The 24,783-nt window shown below is 41.7% G+C and overlaps 1 protein-coding gene across 1 annotated transcript; it reads left to right on the forward strand.

Moving 5' to 3' along the window:
• The first annotated feature begins 17,846 nt into the window (after positions 1-17,846).
• LOC133798576 (diaminopimelate decarboxylase 2, chloroplastic-like) lies at positions 17,847-22,115 on the forward strand. The gene is made up of 8 exons (XM_062236947.1): positions 17,847-18,423; positions 18,630-18,804; positions 20,000-20,149; positions 20,408-20,569; positions 20,827-21,012; positions 21,276-21,398; positions 21,568-21,657; positions 21,901-22,115. Exons 1-8 carry the CDS (start codon positions 17,933-17,935, stop codon positions 21,979-21,981), a joined length of 1,458 nt encoding a protein of 485 aa, XP_062092931.1. The 5' UTR covers positions 17,847-17,932; the 3' UTR covers positions 21,982-22,115.
• The last annotated feature ends 2,668 nt before the right edge of the window (positions 22,116-24,783 follow it).

Genomic DNA, 24,783 nt, shown 5'->3' on the forward strand with positions numbered 1-24,783 from the left:
CCTTAAGCAGTTGGGCTAGCAAATCATCGTCAATAGGCCTCTCACCTCCCAACGGATCTTGCATGAAAATCTACGAACAAAAAAGGGGAGATGAGAATCTACGGCTTAAAAACTTGTGTTTAAAAGTTGGAATAACACTACTCGTGTATAAAAGTCAAGCTTTTATACGACCAACAACATTCTGACAAAAAACACTTCATTTCAAGCAAGCATTTTGGAAAACAGATTAAAAAACAGAAGTGAAAAGTTTTCAGAAAAAAAACTTTTCGACTCTGAAAGGGTGGGAAAAACCCAGTTTTTTCTACAAGCTTAGAAATCGAATTTTTACTTCGATTTCATGCCCTAAAGTTGTAATCCTAACTACCTAACTAGTTCATCATCCTAGCAAAGTCCTATTTTCTTTCCAAATTCAACACTAATATCTATGTTGATGTGGTTCTTCGGCAACAGATAATTATATGAATAAGGAGAGGAATTAGTGCTTAATAATGAACCGTAATACATGAATGATCTCAAAGGAAAATTATAACTCGAATACTTTTTTAGGTGGTTCAAAGGTTAAAATCCTTCTAGTCCACCAGCCAATATTATTGATATCTCTTTGATATTCTTTACAGGGTATTTCTTTACAAATTAGAAGCCCACCCTTTGCAACTCCCAGGGTCTCCATATTTATAAGGAGAGGGCACCTAGGTGTTGGCAAGGGAGGTCATCCCGTGACCTTCTTACCCATCATGTCACTTCTGTGACATTCATGATTAATTCCTAAAACTTGACAATGAAGTGTGGTCTAATCAATAGGTAAGGGGGATAATGGGCCGAAGGGCCAACCCAGTCATGGGTGCCTGAACACGCACGTTTATGCTGCGTGTCCGAGAATTGAGGAATGGAGTAGACACGTGAAGTCTGATATATGCACGTTTACATTGCGTGGTTGACTTTATAAGGGGTCAGAGGTGTCATCTCAAGCTCGTACCCGGAGCTTGATGTAGTCTCAGCTCGTGGTGTCCACACTGCTGACCCGATGCCTTAGTAATCGCACTAAACCTTTGGTTATCTCGAACTAGAGAGGTAGAGCCTTGTAATAGCAGCTTCGGGTAGATGGCTTCCACGTGGCTGATATAATTATGCTCTTTCCCAGCTCGCTAATAACCTGTGGATATTTAGGGCATACATTTGCCCCCCAAGCCCCTGCTCGTGGCATATGACGTCACCTGGATCCACAGTGGGGGCTTTTAGGATTCTTTGTGGACTCTTCATATCCCACCCATTACGCTAGTATCGGATACGTGGAGCATCATGGTTGGTGACGGTCCATCTTCCGAGAACCGCATTAAATGGCCTAGCCTATCTTCGGCCGTCGTTTCGTCTTTCGAGTAGTGATCCTCGTATCCCACATCAATACAATCGAACGGCCCTCATCCTTCAGCCTTTTACGTATATATAAGGCTGGCCACCTTTCGCATGAGCCACCCTTTCATTTGAAATTTTTATCATCTCCTTCTTTCTTCTCAGTCTCAAAACCCTTTCTTTCTTCCAGTCACTATTCCCAACGTTCCAGAGGTTCAGACACGAGGGCTCTTTTGTGACTCCGGTACCAGCAATTCCAACAGGATTTCAACCCAGACACTCCTTTCAGTCTCTACACAGCAAAAATTTCTGTAAGTCCTCCGTTCGTTGCATGCTTTAAATGTTTTCCCTTTCTCTTGCTTAGGTAAACTTTCTTTTTAGCCGCATGTAATAGGTTGCTTGTCTTTTGCTCTTCTTTTCTGGTATTTTATGCGTAGGATTTTATCCTAGGGGTATCGACCGTAGGAAAAAGTGTTTTGGAGCATGACTCATAGGATACAACTCTGGGGTGATTTTCTGGGTAAAATTTTTTATGCCTGTTTGGAACAAGAATTTTTTAGGGTGCAAAAAACGGGTAGCTTAGGGGACACGCTTCACAGGCGGTTTTGCCTATCAAAACTTTCCTTCCAAGGCAAACCTTTATTTTGACCCTCCTGACACGTGGATTCTAAGTAATCGGGGACCCGTTGGGAGCATAGGTGCGTGTTCATAGAACCGCGTGGTCTCACTCGCCGCGGGCTGAGATTACCTCAGCCCGTGTAAAGGAAACCCTTCGCGCTAGATTCTTTCTTATGCTTAGGTCGCCTTTTCTAAACTTTCTTCTTTGTTCGTTAGGCGACCAGATGGGACCCATGAAGAGCACATCCAAGAAGAGTGCTGGCAGCTCGTCTTCCCAACAAACCAATAAGGGGAAAGAGGTGGCCACAGACTCCCCGATCCCCAACTTTGGCCCCACCGTGGAGAAAGAGGTCGAGGTGGGGCCCGACGCCTTTTTCGAGGCCGAGAGGATCGCCTCGAGGGTCACCACCCAAGGGAAAGTTAACAAAATTATGCTTTCCCATAACATTGAGATAGGGAGGGGTGCCCTGGACGCCCGACCTCCCCTTGAGGGTGAGCGGAGCTGCGCACCGCTCGACGAGGAGTACGCCGCCTGGAGCGATGAGCATCTCAAGGCTGGGGCCTTCCTCCCACTGGACCAGTACTTCGCGGATTTTTTAAATTACGTGAAGCTGGCCCCCTTCCAGTTCCCCCCTAACTCCTATCGTCTGTGTAACACCCTGGATAGCCAGGACCGTTACACTGTGTGTTTGTAAAGTGCTAGACTTGCTAATCAAGTCAATCAGTTGAAAGCGTGTCATCAAAATTATAAAGGAACTAGGGTTTAAAACGTTTTGGTCTCGAAAGCCACATTTTCATTAAGAAACATTATTTATTTACACGGGATCCCAAAAAATCAGTTTAAAGGCCATTTACAAAAGTTATAAGGTTCAGATACAATAACCAGCCATACTAAGGCAAAACGAGCAGTTAGGTAATCCCTGTCCTGACTCACTCCTCGACCATGGTGATCGAACAGCTGGCTATGTACATTCCACCTCGGAGCTCTCTATCTCAGGCTTGGTCCAGCTTGCCCTTTCCTTTACCTGCACCACGTAGCACCCGTGAGCCAAGGCCCAGCAAGAAAACACAACAACAACAGAGCATAAGCAGTTAGCAGACAAGTCAATATCTCACACTGCATTACATAATCTCAACCATATAACCAATCGGTACAATCAAGTATTCCACATACTAAGCATGTCAACATATATCAATTACAGTTCACAAATGATAACTAGGGCTGGCGCCCTCAGGCTGCCCCCTCCGTTATCCCGTTGTCCTTGGCTACCAATGGCCAATCCGCGCCCCGTGCGCTAATATCATGTACGACACTCTTAGACCGCTTTTACATGTCCCATGGCGTAATACCAACGTTGACACGATACAATTCTCGGGAGCACTTAGTCCCATCACAATCATACAACCGGGTGCAGTTCTCTTACCTTTCAGTTCACTAGCTTTCGATGCCTCAAAGCCGCGAGCACGGTCCTCTACCCCGGGCCTCTCCAAAGACCTAGTCACAACACAAATGAAACATCCTTTGTCACTAACCAATCCAAAACTAGTTCCCGGAACCAATCCCACACTCTCGGAATCCCCCAAATCCCTAAAACAATGCACTGAAGACATCCCCCGAACCCCCGGAGCAAAGACTCAAAATTGCAAAATCCCATGCTCTGAAATTGGCCTAGCGTCGCGGCACTGCCCTATAGGGCCGCGGCGCCCAGAAAGTCAATGAGCTTGCTCTACCCAAAATCAGCCTCGCGCCGCGGCGCCCAAGAACAGGGCCGCGGCGCTCCTTCGCGAACACAGATTTCTGGGTTTTCTCCTGCGTTTTTCCCGAATCCAAACCACTCCAAATCACCCCAAACTCATATCTAAGCCCCAAAACCAATTCAAAACCCCAATTAAATCATTCAACAACCTATAGACACCATAATCTAGCTCAATTACACAACCACTCACAGAATTCATACTTAAATTTCAGATTCAAACCCTTAAACCAAAACTTGAGAAAAGTGCAAACCAGACCTTTAGATTCTTAAACCATAACAGTTATAAGATTTCAAACATGTTTAATACCCTTACCTCAATCAGAATTTCAACTTGAGCTTCCTCCAATCCAAGCTTTAAACTGAATTTCCCCCTTGACAAACCAGTTGAATTCCCATGCAAAACAAGCCATGACTATCTTTCAATTCCTTCCAAAATCAAATTCAGAACTTAACAAAACAGGGACTAAATCCTTACCTTAGTGTAGACCTTGATCTGTGTTTGATTCCACACCCTTAAGCCCTTTACTAGCCTCAAGGAACACAGCTCCACTCCTCTTCACTTGCCTTCTAGATTCTTAATTCTCCCTTTTCCCTTCCTGATTTCTCTAGCCTTCCAAATCTTAATTTTCAGTCACACTTAACAAAAAGAATCGTGTATATCCATATCCCTCAGCCAAAGCCATCTAAACCACTGCCAAAAGACCACCTTATCCCTCCACTAATACCCCTTCCTAACTAAACCTCAAGGGCACACTTGTCCTTTTACTTACATTAAAACTCTACCACTTCTCCAACAAAACCTGTTACTCTCTATGGTTACTAACAGTTACACAAGTTACCATATTACCAGCTACCATTACCTCTCAAGAACTAATTTACAAAATCCCCAAAGTACCCCTAGACTCCTCCCGAGCCGGGTATAAAATCCCGTTGTGACCTTGAGTTATCTAGCTCTCTAGGACCGTCTCGGCACGTGCATCACATTGATATCACCACACCCACGTGGTACAAATCACATAACATAACACACATAGTCATGCATCTCAAATACTCAAATAGTCATATAACATGCTTAAAATCATAATCATGCATCTTAATAATTAAATTCACACATACTTCCCATTATACCCTCCAGGCACACTAATCAAGGTTCTTAAGCCTTATTAGCAAATTTGGGTCGTTACAGTCTGTTAGCGGGGTTGAAGTACTTATTCCTGAAGCAGGAATGGGAGGTCCCCACGCGCAGCGGACATCCTATACTTCTTTTGCCTCAAAGCCAACCCGGAGCAACGGGGGCGAGGTGACGGGTTCTACTACCTGACCCGTTTTCCCAATTCGGCTGTGGTCATCGAGCTGACGAGCCACCCCAATGACTTCAAGGATCAATTCTTCATGTCAAAGGGGTTTCGTAACTGCGAATACCATTACTTCAACTGTCCTCGTAAGTTCCTTCTATCTTCAGCTCGTAAGTTGGTTGCTGATTAGCCTCTTTTTATTCGTTCCTGACTTAGAAACTATCATGCAGCTATTTTCACGAGGACGGCCAAGTCAGTGACCCTTGGGGGTCAATACAAAACCTTGGCGGGGCTCCCCCCAAGTGAAAAGGATTACCGCCAACTCGTGTCTGACGAGACGATGCTAGCGTGTAAGTTAATTTCCCCGGGCCAAACTTTGGCCTTGAGGAGACCGCAGACCATCCCCACTGCTCGCGAGATGGCGCCCATCCCCGAGGAGGAGGCCGCGGATGAGGATGAGGACGAGGTGCCCCTCGTGCGCCGGAAGTGGGCCCTGGAGGTCGCCCAGGAAGCCAATGCCGAGAGGACCCAGTCCGGGGCAGCAGCTGGCCCCTCTGGCCAAGGTAACCCTTATTTATTTAGGGACTTAGACAGGCCACTGCAGACCTACGGCTTGCTAGGTTTAACCCCAGCCAACCCGTTCATCGCCACCAAAACAACCCAGACCGCGACATCACCCTACTCCAATGCGTCGACCAGCTCGTGCTGTGTTATGACATGAGCCGCCCTAGGGGTACTATAGTAGTAGATAATACCTTGGCCTTTAGGTCGGCCTTTCTTTAGGATTACGGGACCAATCTTAGGTCGTGGCCCTCCCTCCTGGAGGGTGTAGTAGCTCTGGGTCTTAGGCAGTACGTAGAAGAGTCCAGTCCTGAGGCGGATCCGAACCCAGAGCCTCCTCTAGCTCGTGAAGTCATTATCCTAGACTCCCTCGTAGAAGCTCCAGGGCCGGAGGTCATGACAATAGATTCCTCCTCTAGCTCAGAGGGTAGGACCCTTCTCAATACATACTTAAGCTCTACTTTCTTTTTTTTTGTTTTGCACAAATATTTTCACAAGCATATTAATGCTTTGCTGTCTTTGTTTCAGACGTGGAGATGTCGTAGCCCGGGGGCAATGATCTTTGAGCTATGTTCCATGGAGGAAACCCTTCCTCCGGGTCTTCTAGGCCCATGGTGAAGAGGCTTCGGATGGCGAAGAAAGCTATCGGGACTACCTCCAAGTCTCCTGCCAAGGGGAAAAACCAAGCCCCTGCTGCTCTAGAGAAAGTGCCTCCACCCCCTCCTGCAATGGAGAAGATGATGGCTCCACCTCCCTCGCGACCTCCTATCTCTATTCGGGAACAGGAGGTGCTCGCTGGGGCCTTGTTAACTCCGACCCCCGGTGTGCGCGTCCCGGTCAACCCCCAGGCCTTGGAGAAAGTTCCCGAGGTCTTTAGGGGGACGGTCTCCGAAATTGCGACCTACATGGTGGATCACTGCTACAATGCCACCTCGAGGGACTTGCGGGAGATCGAGACAAGGAGCCCCAAGAACGTGATGGAGTCTTCATTGGGGATGACCCTCACGGTAAGTTGGCCTTGCCACTGGTTCTCTATGTTTGTTTGTATCATTTTTTTTCCTAAGGCACTTGCCTTATTATCTTTTTGTCTTGCAGGCGGCTTTGGCCCTCCACCGGAGCATATCTCGATCCAGGGCCAGGAACGAGGAGATCAGGGGCGAGCACCTGGCTGCTCAGGTTGCCCTTGCGTCTGCTCAACAACAGGAAAGGGATGCCAAGGCGACCCTGGCAACTGCCCAAGAAAATGAAAGGGTCGCGCAGGCCGCTTCAGTTGCTGTGCAGACCGAGCTGGAGGCATCTCGGACCAAGCTGCAGGAGGCCGAGGCCACCAAGGTCGCTCTAGATGCTGCGAAGATCAAGCTCGAGGAGGCCAAGGCTGTCCGGGCCGCACTAGATGCCGCGAAGGTTGAGGTTGAGGAGGCCAAGGCTGCTCTGGCGGCGGAGAGGGAAGCTTCCAACTCCTCTATGGAGGCCATGTTGTATCACTACTGGGTCTTCAACCCGGATGGTGACTTCTCCTTCTTGGGGCCGAACGTGTGGGAGTCCTTCTTGGAGAAGTTCAAAGCTCGCCTTCAATAAGAGGCGCCCTCCGAGACCGGGGAGACTTCCACTACCACCGAGCAGGATGGCGAGGGGGTGACTTCGTCAGAGCGGCCCGGCGGGGCTTAGGATTTTCCTCCTTTCCTTTTATCGTTTACTTTTTTTTGTAATTTTTCATCACGAGGTTTTTATCCTAAAAAAAATTGGTATCCCCAACTTTATTTCAATTTATTTACATATTTTTTCCCTGACCTTATGGTTACTTCTCTTCTATGCATTTGGTGATAACTTAGCTTTTGTTGGTGTTGTGATTGACATCTTATGCTTTTCTAGGAAAAAACATATGTTAATCAACTTGAACCAACTTCTAAGACTTAAGTCCTGGTTGTATCCAAGACATTAATTTAAAAACTTAGTTCGTGTTAATCCTTTATCGATATCTCGTGCTTTTTAAGAAAAACATCGATCAACCAATTTGAACTAACTTCTAAGTTTTAGGACCTGGTTGAATCCAGGACATTAATTTGAAAACTTAGTTCGCGTTAATTCTCTATCGATATCTCGTGCTTTTTAAGAAAAACATCGATCAACCAATTTGAACTAACTTCTAAGTTTTAGAACCTGGTTGAATCCAGGACATTAATTTGAAAACTTAGTTTGCGTTAATTCTTTATCAATATCTCGTGCTTTTTAAGAAAAACATCGATAAACCAATTTGAACTAACTTCTAAGTTTTAGGACGACCTAGTTATATCTAGGATACAACTTAGTTCGCGTTAATTCTTTATCGATATCTTGTGCTTTTTAAGAAAAACATCGATCGACCAATTTGAATTAACTTCTAAGTTTTTAGGACGACCTAGTTATATCCAGGACATATTCCCCCCCCAAGTAATTAGGAAAGGGTCTTTCGTGGTTACTTGACGTTACATCCACAATTGTACACAATAATGTAAAATGATTTAATTCTCATTACTTAATAAACAAAAGATGGATTTTCTGATTAAGCCTTACAAAGGTATCATTGATAATATTTCGTCAAATGGATAGCGTTCCAAGTTCGTGGGACTGCTTCTCCATTAAGTCGAGCTAACTTGTAGGTTCCTTCTTTTATGACCTCGGTTATTTGGTAGGGCCCTTCCCAGTTCGGTCCCAATACTCCGTCCTTGGGATCCTTACTGGCTAGGAAGACTCTTTGGAGGACCAAGTTGCCAACGCTAAAGGCGGGTTTCCTGACCTTTGAGTTGAAATAACGAGTGATCTTTTGTTGATAATGCGCGAGCTGTAGCTGCGAATCTTCTCGTCTTTCGTCAATCAGGTCAAGGGACGCACAGAGCAATTCGTCATTGCGGTCTTGGTCAAATGCCTGGACTTTATGCGAGGCTACCTTTACTTCGATGGGAAGGACTGCCTCACTCCCGAAAGCCAGGGAGAAAGGAGTATGACCCGTCGTCGTTCAATGCGAGGTCCGGTATGCCCACAGTACCTGAGGGAGCTGTTCTGGACAGACTCCCTTGGCTTCGTCCAGTCTTTTCTTAAGGCTTGCCTTTAGCGTCTTATTGACAACCTCGACCTGCCCATTTGCCTGGGGATAGGCCACGGAGGAGAAGCTCTTAACAATGTCGTGCCTCTCACAGAATTCGGTGAAGAGGTCGATATCGAACTGCGTTCCATTATTTGACACGATCTTCTTTGGCAACCCGAATTGGCAGATAATGCTTTTGACCACGAAGTCAAGGACTCTTTTTGAAGTGATCATTGCCAGGGGCTTTGATTCTGCCCACTTAGTGAAGTAGTCGATAGCCACCACTGCGTAGCGGACTCCTCCTTTTCCAGTAAGGAAGGCACCAACCAAGTCAATTCCCCAGACTGCGAATGGCCATAGGGACGAGATCATCTTCAGCTCGACCGGGGGAGCTCGGGCAACTGTGGCAAATCGCTGGCACTTGTCACATTTTTTGACGTAGGAGATCGAGTCCTTTGACAAAGTGGGCCAGTAATATCCTTGCCTTAATATCTTCATGGCCAGGCTTTGCCCCCCAGCGTGATCTCCGCAGAAACCCTTGTGCACCTCCTGCAAAATGGTCTTTGCCTCACCTGGCAGAACACATCGTAGGAGAGGTAGAGAGTGTCCACGTCGATATAATATCCCATCTATCACTGTATACCTTGGAGCCTGGTAAAGTACCCGCCTTGCGTCATTTCGCTCTTCAGGTTACTTTCCTGCTGTGAGATATTCGAGGATGGAGGTCATCTAGTTCGATCTGGCGTCGATCATCTCGACCCCCGCCCCGATTTCCTCTATGCTTGGTTTCTCCAAGAACTCTACCGGCACTAACCCCAAAGTCTCCGCCTCCCCGGAGGTAGCGAGCTTTGCGAGGGCGTCCGCGTTGGCATTCTACTCCCGAGGTATCTGCTTGATTGAGCCACGCTCGAATGCAGACAGTTCTTTCTTTACCTTGGCCAAGTAAGCATCCATCTTGGTTCCCCATGCTTGGTACTCCCCTAGCACTTGGTTTACCACGGGCTGGGAATCGCTGTAACACTGAACGGAGCTGGCCTTCAGCTCTTGGGCCACCCTTAGCCCGGCCAGTAAAGCTTCGTATTCAGCCTTGTTGTTGGACGCTTTGAACCCGAATCACAACGCCGAGTGGAATCGATGTCCTTCTGGGGATATCAATATGATTCCAGCCCCGGAGCCATTCTCGTTAAACGAGCCATCTACGAAGACCTTCCATGAGGTCGGGGCTAAGGAGGCCTGGGCTGAATCTTCTACAAGATCTTCTCGGAATCCTGTACACTCTGCCACAAAATCAACCAGGGGCTGGCTTTTTATTGCAGTTCGCGGTATGTACAAAATCTCAAATTGGCTGAGTTCAATAGCACACTTCAATAGACGTCCCGATGCTTCAGGTTTTTGCAAAACCTGCCTTAAAGGTTGATCGGTTATGACATGTATTGAGTGGGACTGGAAATACGGCCTGAGCTTTTGGGAGGCCGTAATGAGACAGAAAGCCATCTTCTCCATCAAAGGGTACCGGGATTCAGCTCCGAGAAGCCTCTTGCTGATGTAATAGACTGGCTTTTGAGATCAGTCCTCTTCTCTGACTAATACGATGCTAGCTGCATCTTCCGTGACAGCTAGGTAAAGGAAAAGAGGCTCTCCTGCCGTTGGTTTGGCTAATACGGGCGACTCGGCTGTGCCTTCAGGTCGAGGAAGGCACGTTCGCATTCCTCGGTTCACTCGAATTTCTTATTCCCTCGGAGCAGGTTGTAGAATGGCAGACACTTGTCGGTAGATTTAGAAATAAACCGATTAAGGGCCGCCACCCTTCCTGTCAGACTTTGAACGTCCTTTCGCGACTGGGGTGAGGGCATCTCTAGTAGCGACCTGATTTTATTAGGGTTTGCTTCAATTCCCCTAGTATTAACAATGAAACCCAGGAATTTTCCCGACGCGACCCCGAAAGTGCATTTTTGTGGGTTAAGCCTCATGCCGTATTCTCTCAATATCTTAAAGCATTCCTCCAGATCAGAAACATGGTTATCAGTAATTTTCGACTTGACCAGCATGTCGTCAATATACACTTCCATGTTCTTCCCGATCTGGTTGGCAAACATCCTATTTACCAACCTCTGGTATGTAGCTCCGACGTTCTTCAGCCCGAAGGGCATGACCTTGTAACAATAAACGTTAGTTGGGGTCATGAAGCTAGTGTGTTCTTGGTCTGCGGGATTCATGGCGATCTGATTATAGCCCGAATATGCATCCATAAAATACATGAGCTCGTGCCCTGCCATGGCGTCCACCAATTGGTCGATCCTTGGCAAAGGGAAGCAGTCTTTGGGGCAGGCTTTGTTCAGAACGGAGAAGTCGATGCAGGTCCGACATTTCCCATTGGGCTTCGGGACCAACACAGGATTGGCGACCCAGATCAGGAACTTAGCCTCACGGATAAAGCCGCACTTTAAGAGCCGGGCTACTTCCTCTTCTAGGGCTTCAACTCGAGTTGTTCCTAGGCGCCTTTGTTTCTGGGATTTCGCAGGCATGCTTTTATCCAAGTAGAGGGTGTGCATGATGACGCTCGGAATGATCCCTACCATGTCTTCATGAGACCAGGCGAACACGTCTAGATTCTCCTGCAGAAACTTAATTAGCTCTGCCTTCCTTTCGCTGCATAGATTTTTCCCGAGCTTCTCCACCCTCGAGGGATCTTGTGGGTCGATGCTTAACTCCTCGAGCTCTTCGATGGCCTGGAGCTCGGATCTATCCTCGCCTACTCTAGGGTCGATATCATTATTTAAGATGATATTCTCCCCTTTGGCACTCTGAGGTTTTTCAATCTCAGGATTAGGCACAAGTTCCTGAGATTCCTCATTTCCGCCCTGGATGGTCATCGTTAACTGCTCGGGTTTTGATCTTCCCTTCATAGAAATGCTGTAGCATTCCCTGCCAGCAAGCTGATCACCTCGGACCGTGCATATCCCCGAGGAAGAGGGGAATTTTAGCGCGAGGTGGCGGATGGAGGTTATGGCTTCAAACGCTATCAATGTAGGTCGGCCCAAAATAGCATTGTATGCGGCAGGACAATCGATGACCATAAACTCGAGGAGTTTTGAGACTGTCCGAGGTCCCTCTCCCAAGGTGATCACCAGCTCGATCATTCCTATTGCTGTCGATCCTTCTCCAGAGAATCTATATAGCATCATGGAGGTGGCTTTCAGCTCGGTGACAAATAAACCCATCTTTTCCAGTGTAGACTAGAACAGTAGGTTTACCGAGCTCCCATTATCGACCAGTACTCTCCTAACCCTCCGGTTAGCGAGCTGAACGGCTACGACCAGAGGGTCATTGTGAGGGAACTAGACGTGGCTGGCATCTTCCTCGGTGAATATGATAGGTTGCCTCTCCAATCGTTGTTGTTTGGGTAGATGCTGCTCAGAAACGAACTCCACTCCATTATGAGCCTTAAGTTCGTTGACGTATCTCTTTTGGGCACCCCTGCTCGTGCCAGCCAGATGGGGACCTCCGAAGATCGTGGAGATCTCTCCTCCTATCACGGGAGGAGGGACGTCCTGATCTACCCGAGACCCGGGCTGACTTATCGGGACTTTCGGAGATGGATGGTCGGCGGGAACTCTATTCCGCGCATACTGAGCCAAGGGTCCGGCTCTGATGAGAGTCTTAATCTCATCCTTCAGGTGCCGACAATCATCGGTGTTGTGGCCAATGTCGTTGTGGAACTGACAAAACTTGGAGGGGTCTCGCTTACCCTTCTGGTGCTTCAACGGTTCCGGCTTCTTCCGGGGGAGGCGAGCAGAGTTTGCTAGGAAAATGTTCTCCCTAGTATGGGTGAGCTCAGTATAAGTCGCGTAGACCGGCTTAAATTTTTCTACGGACTTGTTCTTCTTTGGGCCGTGCTGACCACCCTCGCTGCTCCCTTTTCTCTTGCCTCCCCCAAACTGGTTATTCTGTGTAACGGTTTGTGTCGCTGCCACGACATCCGTTCCCACTTCTGCCTCATAGGCCTTGCTTTTGGGTCGATGTTTAAGTGATGACACATGATTGACGGGTCTATTCCTACCATGTCCTCATGACTCCAGGCGAATACGTCGAGGTTATCTTTCAAAAATTCTACTAGCTTGTAACGACCCAAAATCACTAATATGGCTTAAGGGCCTTAATTAGTGTGCCGGGAGGGCATAATTGGTTTATGTGTGAATTTATTAAATTAACGTGTGATTATATGATAAACATGCTTGTATGGTTATATGAATGTAAATGTTATTATATGTTATATTTGTGAGAACAACATTATTATGTGGGTAAATCTGCAACGTGCGACTCGAGGCGATCATAGGGAGCTAGTTAGCGAGAAAGTCACAACGGGGCTTAATACTTGACTTGGGGCAAGTCAAGGGGTGTTTCGGGTATTAGATGATTATTTGGGCTCTCGGGTTATGAAAATAAATAATTGGAGATATATTTGAGGTTAGGAAGCTTAGGCGGGAATATTGGGGAATTTTGCCATTTTGCCCTCGGGGACGTTTTCGATACCCCAAGCCCTAGGATTAACTTAATTACCCAAGGATAGACTAAGTAAACACCTCATAACTTGGTGGAAATAGAGGAACCGACTCTCTTCTCTCTCTCTCTCCTTCTTTCTTCTTCTTTTCAAGGGAAAACCACTAGAATCTAAGAAACTCAGCTGGAAATCTTGTAATTTGAGCTGAAGTTTTGAGGAATTAGCTCAGCTCTAGCTAGGGGAACTTCACCAGGACTAAGGTAAGGACTGAATTACACTCTTGGTTATTAGAATTCTGTGTTTTGGCTGGGTTCTAAGAGTGGTTGTGGTTTTGAAATTTAAGGACTGAATTGCAGCTAGAAAGCTTGGGTATTAGCTCAGAAATTGTTAAGGAAGTGGTTCATCAAAGATGGTAAGCTTCAATTCGTAATTTAGAGTTTAAATTCTTAGTTTGCATGACTGGTTTTGGAGTTCTAGAGCTGCTGGGTTTCATAAATCAAAATGGGATCTTAATGAGTTTTTAAACTAGGTTTTTGTTGGATTATGTTGCTAGAATTATGTTAAAAGTCTTGTGATCAATGGGTTTTGGAATTAGGGTGCTTTAGGGTGGTTTTGAGCAAGGTTAGGATGTTAGGAATGGTGGATTTTCTGGGGCGCTAGGGGGGCAGCGCTACCCTGTTCTTCCTTATTCCTATTTTGAGCACTTTTGAGGATTATTGGCTCGGAGTTTCAATTCCTAAGGCTCGGGACCGAATCTACTCATCGTTTGGGTATGATTCGAGGTCCCGGGAGTGAGGTTTAGGTCAAGAACCTTTCATTGCTCATTTTCATTGATGGAGGTTATATTTGGTTATGACTAGGTGACCGCTAAGGAATCAAAGGAATCGATCGTTCTCAAGGGTCGTTCTTGTATTATTTCTCGCTCGACCCAGAGGTAAGAAAACTGCACCCCATATGTGACATGCATGGTTATTCACGAGGCATGTTGAGTGATGTATATGTGGACATTGATTGCATATCAAATGCTTAGCAAATCTTGCTTACTTGTGTATGGCACTGACCCATGAGTCAAAAATCAGCACGAGCCGTATGGTATTGGCTTAAGAGTCAAGAACGGCATTGATGTGTTCAACACAAGCCGAAATGATTAGATCTAATAAACATAAGCATTTATTGACTCATCATGAACATTAATGTTTGACCGACCTCAAGTTCGATGAAAACTAAAAGCGTTTGTCTAGCCTAATGGCTAGTCACTTAGAGCCAGGGCCGGAAGGCCCAGGTGACTGCATCGTCACATGGCTATGGGTGCAGAGCCCAAACTAGTGACTTACTCATCAGTCACTCATCTGATCAAGGATACATGCCCCAGCATGATTATCAGAATTTCGATATTATCCGATTAGGGCTACAAGCCCCAGCATGGTTACCAGAACCTTGAAGTGATATTCACTCATCTGTTTAGGGCTATAAGCTCTGTATGATTATTATGATCATCATTTGATATTATATACATGTAGTAATGAGCTTTCTTGTTGAGCCTTGGCTCACGGGTGCTATGTGGTGCAGGTAAAGGGAAAGAAAAGCTCACCCAGCCTTGAGTGGAGAGCTTAGGTGGCGATGTGTACATATGCGGCCGCTTGACCACCACGACCAAGGTGTTTCTAAGAGGAACTAGGGGTTAACCTTATTTTTGGTGCTTAGGTCGGTAGGTTGTAATTTTTACACTATAATGACCATTTTGTATTGTAAACAACTTGTAAACGCTTTTATGGGCCCATGTACAGTTTTATGTTTTAAATAAAATATATCATTTCCTTTTGATCGAGTTTTTCACCTTAGCCTATTAATAACACCTAGATGCACGTTTATAATCAAATGACTTGATTAGCAAGTTAAGCACGGTTCAAAGCTCACAGTAACGATCTTGGAGTAACCAAGGCGTTACACAAAAACTCTTTCTTCTTCTTTATTCTAGCCATTCTCATCCCATAATCCAAGTTCTCATGTGTTGAGAAATATTTTTTATTCCTAAAATACAAACCCATGTTCTATATGTGCCCACACACATCTTGGGGTGTAGAGAACACTCCTGAAGATCGTGGTTGTGGGAGATGAGTTCTCTGTTCCTCTAATTTTGAGTGCTCAAAGCTTTGTATAGGAAGATCGGAAAATATACAAAAAGACTCAAGGACACTTGATAGGCTTCAAGAGGTAATTGTTTATGTTCTTGAATTTTTTTTTTGTTATACATTATATATAAATATATTGTATATTTATATATATGTTGCATGTTTAATAACATTGTATGTTAATGTTTCTGGATGTTTTCTTGTTCATCTAAACTGTTTATATGAGTGATGGAATTTTTTTATTATTGTTGTTCTTGAAAAATGGGCCCACCATGCCAATTTTGTTGCGTGCTCTGAATGTTTTTCCAACACTTAGGGCATGTGTGTTAGATTTCGAGGGGTCCTCGAGTAAGCATCTCTCATTGATCGAGTTTTCATACAACAACAACTATCAAGCGACCATTGGAGTCGCTCCATATGAGATGTTGTATGGTAGGAAGTGTAGATCCCCCATTCACGGAGATGAGATGGGTGAAAGGAGATACTTAGGTCCTAAAGCAGTTTAGAGGACCAATGAGGCCATTGAGAAGATTAGAGCTCGGCGGCTCACTTCACAGAGTAAACAGAAAAGTTATTCAGATCTGAAGCGTAGGAACGTGGAGTTCCAAAAGGGAGACTATGTCTTCCTTAGAGTTTCCCCGCTGAAAGAGGTGAAAAGGTTTGGGAAAAAGAGCAAGTTGAGCCCACATGTGCCGAGAAAGGGGTGAAAGGCTCAAGGGACAATTCCACCACCCCGTTTGGTGGAATTGGAGGTCCCAAAAGCATGGAATTTGTCCCGGAGTCTGTTTTTAGAATTGGATCTTAACGGAGAATCGATTATTGTTGTGACTAGATTTACCGTAAGGCTCAAGGAAGGATCGTGCTTAAAGTCGTACAAGTTCTTCTGCACAGGACCCGAGGTAAGAAAAATGCACTCGTGTTGTGATTAGGGCTCGAGCCCTGATCATGGAATATGATTATAATCATGTCTCCGAATATCTGGTTAAACATAGATGAATGTGTTATGTGAATTATTTTTTTGATTGTATCTAATTTGAAAGCTCGGCTTATAAGCCGTGGTTGGCGTTACACGTGTGGAACCCAGGCCGCTATGGCTAGGCCATCCTGGGAGTGCGATATGCACTTGTCTGGCTCATATGCCACTTCGATAAATGGAAGTGTGGTATGCACTTGTGTGACTCCGTGGTCGCATAACTGAATAATGTGCTGGTTGAGTACAGTTATTATTGCTAAGCATGTTGTTTATGTTATGTGGTCTATCTGAATCTGCTTAATTAAGTTCTTTTGCTGAGCCTCGGCTTAGGGGTGCTATGTGGTGCAGGTAAGGGTAAGGAGAAGCCGGACCAGCCATGAGTTGAAGAGCTTTAGGGGCAGCGTGTACATATGCAGTCTCCTCGACCACCACGGCCGGGGTACCACGGAGGAACCAAGGTTGGACCCTATTTTGCCGCTTAGGCCGACTTATTTTCTATTTTTTTGAGTTGTAAATAACTTTTAAACTTATATTTTGGGATCCCATGTAGAGACTGAAACTTTTTAATGAAAATGTTTACTTCTTTGACCAAAATTTTTAATACCTGAATTATTAGTTACTTTAATCACACGCTTAAGTCCAAATGACTAGCTTAGCGAGCCCAACACTATTTTAAACATACATTGTAACGGTCCTGGATTAGTAGAATGTTATAGTGTACTACATATTTTAATTTAATAAGTATTATAGGGTATCGCAAACTAATTATGAAGTGACATTTTATGTGGTGTTGAACATCTTAAAATATTAAATAGTAACACTCTTTTACACATCCAAAATATACACTATAAGGTGGCATGCATCTTTAACTAGGGCTGTGCAAAAAAAATTGCAACCCACCCAAACCAACCCAAAAAAATCGATAAAAAATGCAACCCGAAAAGCCCGTCCTTCATTTCAAACCGCCCAATCACTATATTGGGCGGGTTGAAATTTTTTGCAACCCACCCAATGTAACCTGACCCGCCCAATTAAGAATTTGTCTACTTTTTTCAATTTTATATTTATTTAATTATTAATTATACATATATAAAACTAAATTCAAATTATTACTTTTTATAAAAAAAATCATATATTTTAAAGTAACAATTATTTTAGTTACAAATACAAACTAAAAAATCGAGAAAATAATAAAAAAATTGGTGAAAAATGATTTTTTTTAGAAAGAAAATTTAAAAAAAGTTTCGACGATTTGGGTGGGTTAACCCACCCAAATCGATAGTCGGGTTGAATTTCAATTTTTTTAATTGGGTGGGTTACGGGTTGAAAAGTACCAACCAATTATAAGTTTAGGTTTGTCAAAAATCTACTCAACCCGCTCAAGGCGACCAATGAACAACCCTATCTTTAACTATAAATGAGTAGAATAGTAAGTACACCCTAAAAAAAAATTAAAATTGTTTAAGATAGATACTACATGATGCCTTTTTTTTTTTTTAAGTGTTTTGAGCGTGTAAAATTAGTATCTAGCCTTTATTTTTATTTTTTTAAAGGAAAACTTTGAATTATTATTGTTTAATTTATTCATTGATGGCCGAGAGCAGAACACGTTGTTGGGTACTCTTCTCTTTTATATAGCGAACTACTGACACAGCCGAGCTCACTCAGTTTCAATTCATCAATGGCGGCTACACAACCCCTCTCTCACTCCCAATTCCTCCCCAGAACTCTAACTCGCTCACTGAACCATAACTCTCTTTCTCAGTTGTCATTTCTACCCCAAAGATCTTCCCTTAAACCCCTAAATCTTAGAGCTATCGTCTCCCAAAACCCCTCAAAAACCTCAGCTCTAAACCCCGGAACAGCCCCATTTCAGCACTGCTTCACCAAATCCTCAGATGGGTTTCTTTACTGTGAGGGTATCAAGGTTCAGGACGTCATGGAATCTGTGGCGAGAAGACCTTTCTACCTTTACAGTAAGCCTCAAATCACCAGGAATGTTGAGGCCTATAAAGAGGCTTTGGAGGGCTTGAACTCCATTATTGGATATGCCATTAAGGCCAACAATAATTTGAAGATTTTGGAGCATTTAAGGCAGCAGGATTGTGGTGCTGTGCTTGTCAGCGGGAATGAGCTGAGGTTGGCTCTTCTAGCTGGGTTCGACCCCACTAGGTAAAATATGCTCCCCATGTGTTTGTGTTTATGCAAGCTGATATTATTTTGGTCTTTCCTTAGTTCCTTGCGTGAACAAGCTTCAACATTGCCGATCATTTCTTATTCTTGACGTGTATTTTACGCTGCCTTGATATAATATACTCGTAGAAATGTCCCTTTAGTGTAAGTTTCATCTGATGTCGTGTTTATACTTTGTTGAGCAGATGTATCTTTAACGGGAATGGCAAGTTGTTAGACGATTTGATTTTAGCTGCGCAAGAAGGTGTTTTTGTTAATATTGATAGTGAATTTGACTTAGACAATATAGTAGCGGCTGCAAGAATTGCTGGAAAGAAGGTTAATGTTCTACTCCGGATTAACCCCGATGTGGACCCACAGGTATGCATCTTCTTAATATAAAATCCCTTTTATTTGTGAAGTAGGACTGTTTTTTGGTTAATGTAAAGCTGATGTTTTTCTTTTCTTTTTTCTATTTTGAAAAATAATATCCATTAATAAGAATAAGCTTCAGATACAAGGATGTTAGAAATTGAATATGGATTTACATCAATTCATATCTGTTCATTATCTTGTAGCCCTAATTTAAATTTGGCTAAGTCTGAGCAGCCATATTACCTTCTCTTAATACATGATACGAACTTACATCAGCTAAGGAAGATAATGAAACCTTAATGCAAGGTATAAAATCATTTAAAACAGAATAATAAGCATCAGAAATATTGATTTTATCCACCAATATTTTTGCATCAGACTCAACATAATGAACCCTTAACCCTGAAGCATGTCACCGCTTAAGAGCAGAAAGAAGGCCTTGTGCTTTCATGGCAGTAGGCTGAAAAAAATCCTTTAATAGGAAGGGAAAAAGCGGCTACCAACAGACCTCTATGATCTTAAACCACTGCACCAATTCCCATGTTACTTCTACTGGGGGAAACTGAAGCATGAACATTGAGTTTATATTTACCAGCAGGGGGAGGCAGGTATTTAACTTGAGTTCTACCAGAACTTAAAGACGGAACTGTAATCTGGTTATTAGCATACACCAATTTATATTCCTGCAAAAAAGAATAAACCCAGGATACCAAATCTTGGGGAGATCACTCTGAACCTTTGTGAATAAAATTATTCGGCCCATTTCAAAGAAAAATCACATCAAAAGCATCAAACTGAGAGTTACTGAAAACAATATCTTAAAAGTAAGTAATTTTCCAAACTTTTCTTGTACAGAAACAGTCCAATAATAATTATTGAAAACATTTTAAAGAGCAATGAAAACTTCGGTTTCATTAGCTTATGTGTTTTTTGGACTGTGATAGCTCTTAAGTTTTTGTCATATTTATAGTTCATTTATTATATAGAAATATATGAAAACTTTAAAATAATGAACATATCTGAATTTGAAGTCGGATATCTGTAGAAGCACGATGCTCATAAGTGAACACGATTATGATAGCTTCATTATTATGTGCAACTCTCATACCTCATTTCATAATATGCTGCAACTAGAGGTAGAGCCATTACCAAATCGTTTTCCATCTGTTACCAGTAATATCCTGCCAATTCTTATTCTCAGGTCCATGCATATGTTGCCACTGGGAATAAGAACTCCAAATTTGGTATTAGAAATGAGAAACTGCAATGGTTTCTTGATGCTGTGAAGGCACATCCTGAAGAGCTGAAACTTGTTGGGGCCCATTGCCATCTCGGATCTACCATTACCAAGGTATTTAAAAACCCCACAGTCCCTAGATATTTGTATTTAAATTTCAGTTTGTATCAGGATCAATATTAGAGAGTTCTTAACAAGTATGTAAGCTTATAAGATTGATATGCAATTCTTTCTATATTGACTAGGTTATTAGGAAAGAAGCAAATATTAATATATACGAAAAGTTTTACAATGCTAATTTAGTTGGTTCTTGTAGAGGATGTTAAGAGGAGGTGTTCGATTTTATGTGAGATTTTGTTTTAATATTTCCAGGTGGACATATTCAGGGATGCTGCTGTCCTTATGGTCAACTATATTGATGAAATTCGAGCTCAAGGTTTTGAAGTTGATTATTTGAACATTGGAGGTGGACTTGGGATAGATTATTATCATTCTGGTGCTGTCCTTCCTACCCCAAGAGATCTAATTAATACCGTAAGGGCCATTTCTGGATCGTGCTTTACATTTTGTATGAACTTTGAAGTACATAACCTCCTCAATTATTGCCGATATCATAATTTATTAAAGTAGTGTCAGAAATGGAAGCTTGTTTCCTGCATTTGATTCATGATGGCCCATTTCTTTCACCTCCTAGGTGGATATTGTCATAAAGAGAACTATTAATCTTTTGTCCTTTTGAGTATGACCATAATATAATCCCAATCTTTTTGTTTGACAATGATTTGGTTTAGGTTCGGGAGCTGGTCCTTTCAAGAAATCTTAATCTCGTCATTGAACCTGGCAGATCACTGATTGCAAACACTTGCTGCTTGGTTAATCGGGTAACAGGTGTTAAAACTAATGGAACAAAAAACTTCATTGTAATTGATGGCAGCATGGCTGAACTTATCCGTCCTAGTCTGTATGATGCCTATCAGGTAAGGTTTCTAAAGTTGTTATTAGTTTTTTTATAACTGTTGATTGAGGTAATGGACATCCTCTTCTTCAAAATATTGAAAGTTAAAACTCAGTTCTTGAGTTTGAATTTATCTTTTGGCGTATTTAAAGTAGTATAATGTATTTTATGGGCCAGTTGCCATATAAGTGACTCTAGGTGCTCTTGCCGCCCTTCCAAATTTGTTTAATTCCCACCTTCCCATTTTCGTTGGATCTTCTTTGACTTACTGTCGTTTGGTTGCAGCACATAGAGTTGGTTTCTCCTACGCCACCTACTGCGGAGGTCTCAACTTTTGATGTGGTGGGTCCTGTGTGTGAATCTGCTGATTTCCTGGGAAAGGAAAGAGAACTTCCAACCCCAGCCCAGGTAAAAAATGTTAAAGTAAATGATTCATGGATGCAATTATAGTTTATTGCTCATCTCTTTCTGAATTCTCCCAAAAATTTACCCATATTCAGAAGAGAAAATATATTCATAATAGTTTCTTTTCTTGGCTTGGCTTGGCTTTGTTCTGATATAAAGTTTCACTATGTAGGGAGCTGGTCTGGTGGTTCATGATGCAGGTGCTTACTGCATGAGCATGGCATCAACTTACAATCTGAAGATGCGCCCTCCGGAGTACTGGGTATGCAACTCTAACTTTAGAAACCATGTTTAATTTCACTAGTACCACATATCCTCATGAATAAGAAATTTGAACCATGTTTAAGTTCTGTTATTCCCTTAAAATATAAAAACTTCAATATTGATCAGACAAGCGATATAAATGAGGACGCCATCCAAGAAAATGTTCAAAAAATATTCTACTGGTTTGCAGTTTTATTTCACATTACTAAGTTTATGTTTGTGTAATTCTTATTGCTCATAGGTTGAAGACGATGGTTCACTGGCCAAAATCCGTCACGGGGAATCTTTTGAAGACCATGTTCGATTCTTCAATGGGCTCTGATTTCTATTTTTTTTTAACTTTCATTGTGCTGTTTGGTTAAGATTTGGTTTGCATTGGATATTGTATCTCCATACCAACTTGTTGCTCTGAATCTGATTGGATGATAAATGAAAAATTGAAAGGAAAAAAAGAAATGATAGTGACAAGCTCTCCCAAATCGTAGTGAGTTCCGATGGGTAGAGAACCAAATGTTGCCTTAGAGCAACTCTAATGGGAGTTGCTTTAGGAAAATGCTTGTCAGAGTGGGGGTTGGTAAATGAGGTGGAGTTGTTTTAAGAGAAAATTGGCAACGTTGTCCAGTGTTAATGTTGCTTTCAATTTTTTTTTTTTATTGGTTAAGCAAAATGAAAAAGTTGTGATGTGACAACTTAAGCAACTAAGCTCTGGAGGTGCTCTTATGTAATGCAAGTCTCCAATCAATCAATCTGGTCATTTTTCGTTGATCTGAGAAAATAAAATCTTGTTCTTGTGTTATCCTAATTTATTAAAAAACAAAGAATAATGATTGGGATATTCAATTTACACAAAAAAATATAATTAGATATACTGATTGATTTGTATTTAATATCAACGACATAATTTTTTTAGTAATAAAAAAATATCTCAACTACATAAAGTCTCCATTTATAAATATTCATGACATTATAGTGTAATTTATATGAAAATTGAGTGTAGTATTATTTAATTTAATTATAGGAATTTTTTAAAAATATGGTTTTTATAACGTCAATGTGCAAGAATATGAATTATATTTTTCTTAATTTGTATTGAAAAACTATGCCAATATGGTTTTTACTAGCTAATTAAAATATGAAAATGCTACATTTTTATCATAGTTATGTTTTTTTTTTAAAGTAATTTTATTTTATTTTCTTCAATTTTTTTATTTTTTCCTTTATTTTTTAATTATTTTTTCAGTTATTTTTTCTTCAATTTTTCCTTTTTTCATTTTTTTTTCTACCAATTTTTTCCAACATCTTTTTTCTTTCTCTCTTTTCATTCTTCTTCTTTTCATTTTTATTCATTTATCTATTTTTTTCTTTCATTTGTATTATTTTTTTTTCATATTTTTTCAGTTTTCTTCCATTTTTTTCATTCTATTTTTTCTTCATTTTTGTATTTATTATTTTCTCCTTCCATTTTTTTTTATTTTTTCACACATTAATTTTTTTTTTCTTTCATTTTTTCTTCTTCCATTTTTTTTTCTACCAATTTTTTCATTCATATTTTTTTTCTTTTCATTTTTCCATTATTTTTCTTCTTCTTTTCATTTTTATTCATTGATCTGTCTTTTTTCCTTCATCATTTCTTTTCTCTTGTTTTTTTTCCATATTTTTTAGTTTTCTTTCCTAAGTCTTTTTTCATTATTTTTTCTTCATTTTTGTACTTATTCTTTTCTCATTCCATTTTCTTTTTTTTTTCTTTTTTTTCACACATATTTTAAAATTACATAATTATTTTAGTATTTTTTTTTATTTATTATTGTATTTTTTTATAGTTTTTTGCACTATATGTCAAAAAATTCAAATCAATTTTGTCAACATTTTCTTTTTAGTGTAACCCTTATAGGAACACCAACATTTGGAAAGAAAACTAATAAAATTATAAAAACATGAATGGGTAACCAGTTACTCTAATGGGAACATTCAAATCTAGAAAAAAAAAATATATGAAGAAGATGGATGTAACGACCCAAATTTACTAATAAGGCTTAAGGGCCTTGATTAGTGTGTCGGGAGGGCATAACTGGATTATATGTGACTTAAATTATTAAAAGCATGTTTATATGATTATTTGGATATATGTGATGCATGACTATGTGTACTAGTATGCACGTAGACCCTGATTAGGTTATAAGGGCATATTCGTAATTTTGGCCCGTTGAGGGCATAAATGTAAATATTGTGTTAATTGTTGATACCACATTATTATGTGGATATATTTGCAGCTTATGACTCGAGACAATCCTAGTTAGCGGTCTAGCAAAAAAGTTATAGTGGGAATTTATACCCAGCTCGGGGCAAGCCTGGGGGTATTTATGGGAATTTATGAAATATATTGGAGTCTATTTGATATTGAGAAATATAATTGGTGATTAGTTAGGTGTCAGGAAGTAAGCGGTAAATATTAGAGACATTCGATGAATTAGCGGGAATTGGGAGCAAATGACCAAAATGCCCCTAGATTGATTTAAAGGCTTAGGAATTATGGGAGGGCAAATTGGTCATTTTGTTTAAAAATCAGAGATAAGTATTACTTTTTCTTTATTACTTTAGTGGAATGTGTAGAAAATTGTAGAAGTCTGAAGGAAGGAAAGAGACAAAAGGAAAAGAAAAGGAAAGAAGGAAAAACAGATGTCTTGCTTTCTCTCTCACAGTTTAGGTTTCTCTCATCCTTTCTGCTGAAATTTGAGACTGAAATTCTGAGGAACTTTAGGCTAAGACTTCACACTTGGCCCCTTGATTTGGCTTGAGGAGTTAGCAAGAGTAATTCAGTCCATTGGAGGTAAGTTTCAAAGTGTTTTTTAGTTATGGTTTTTGGTGTTGAAATGGTTGTTCTAAGCTGAGTTTTGATGGGAATTCTAGGAAATTAAGCCTATGGTTTGGAGGAGTGAAAGCTAAGAAGGTGTGGAAGATAACCTAGGTTGAAATCCTCCATCAAAGGTAAGAAGTTCTAGCTTCAAAGTCCTGAATTTATGTTGTTCTGGTGAGTTTTGAGCTTAAAGCTCAATCATGGTGAATTCTTTATCTTGGGCTCATGTGGTTGATTTTCATATGGTTGGGTCTTATGGGATGTGTTATA

Source organism: Humulus lupulus, chromosome 8, assembly GCF_963169125.1.
Source record: "Humulus lupulus chromosome 8, drHumLupu1.1, whole genome shotgun sequence".
Taxonomy (NCBI): Eukaryota; Viridiplantae; Streptophyta; class Magnoliopsida; order Rosales; family Cannabaceae; genus Humulus; species Humulus lupulus.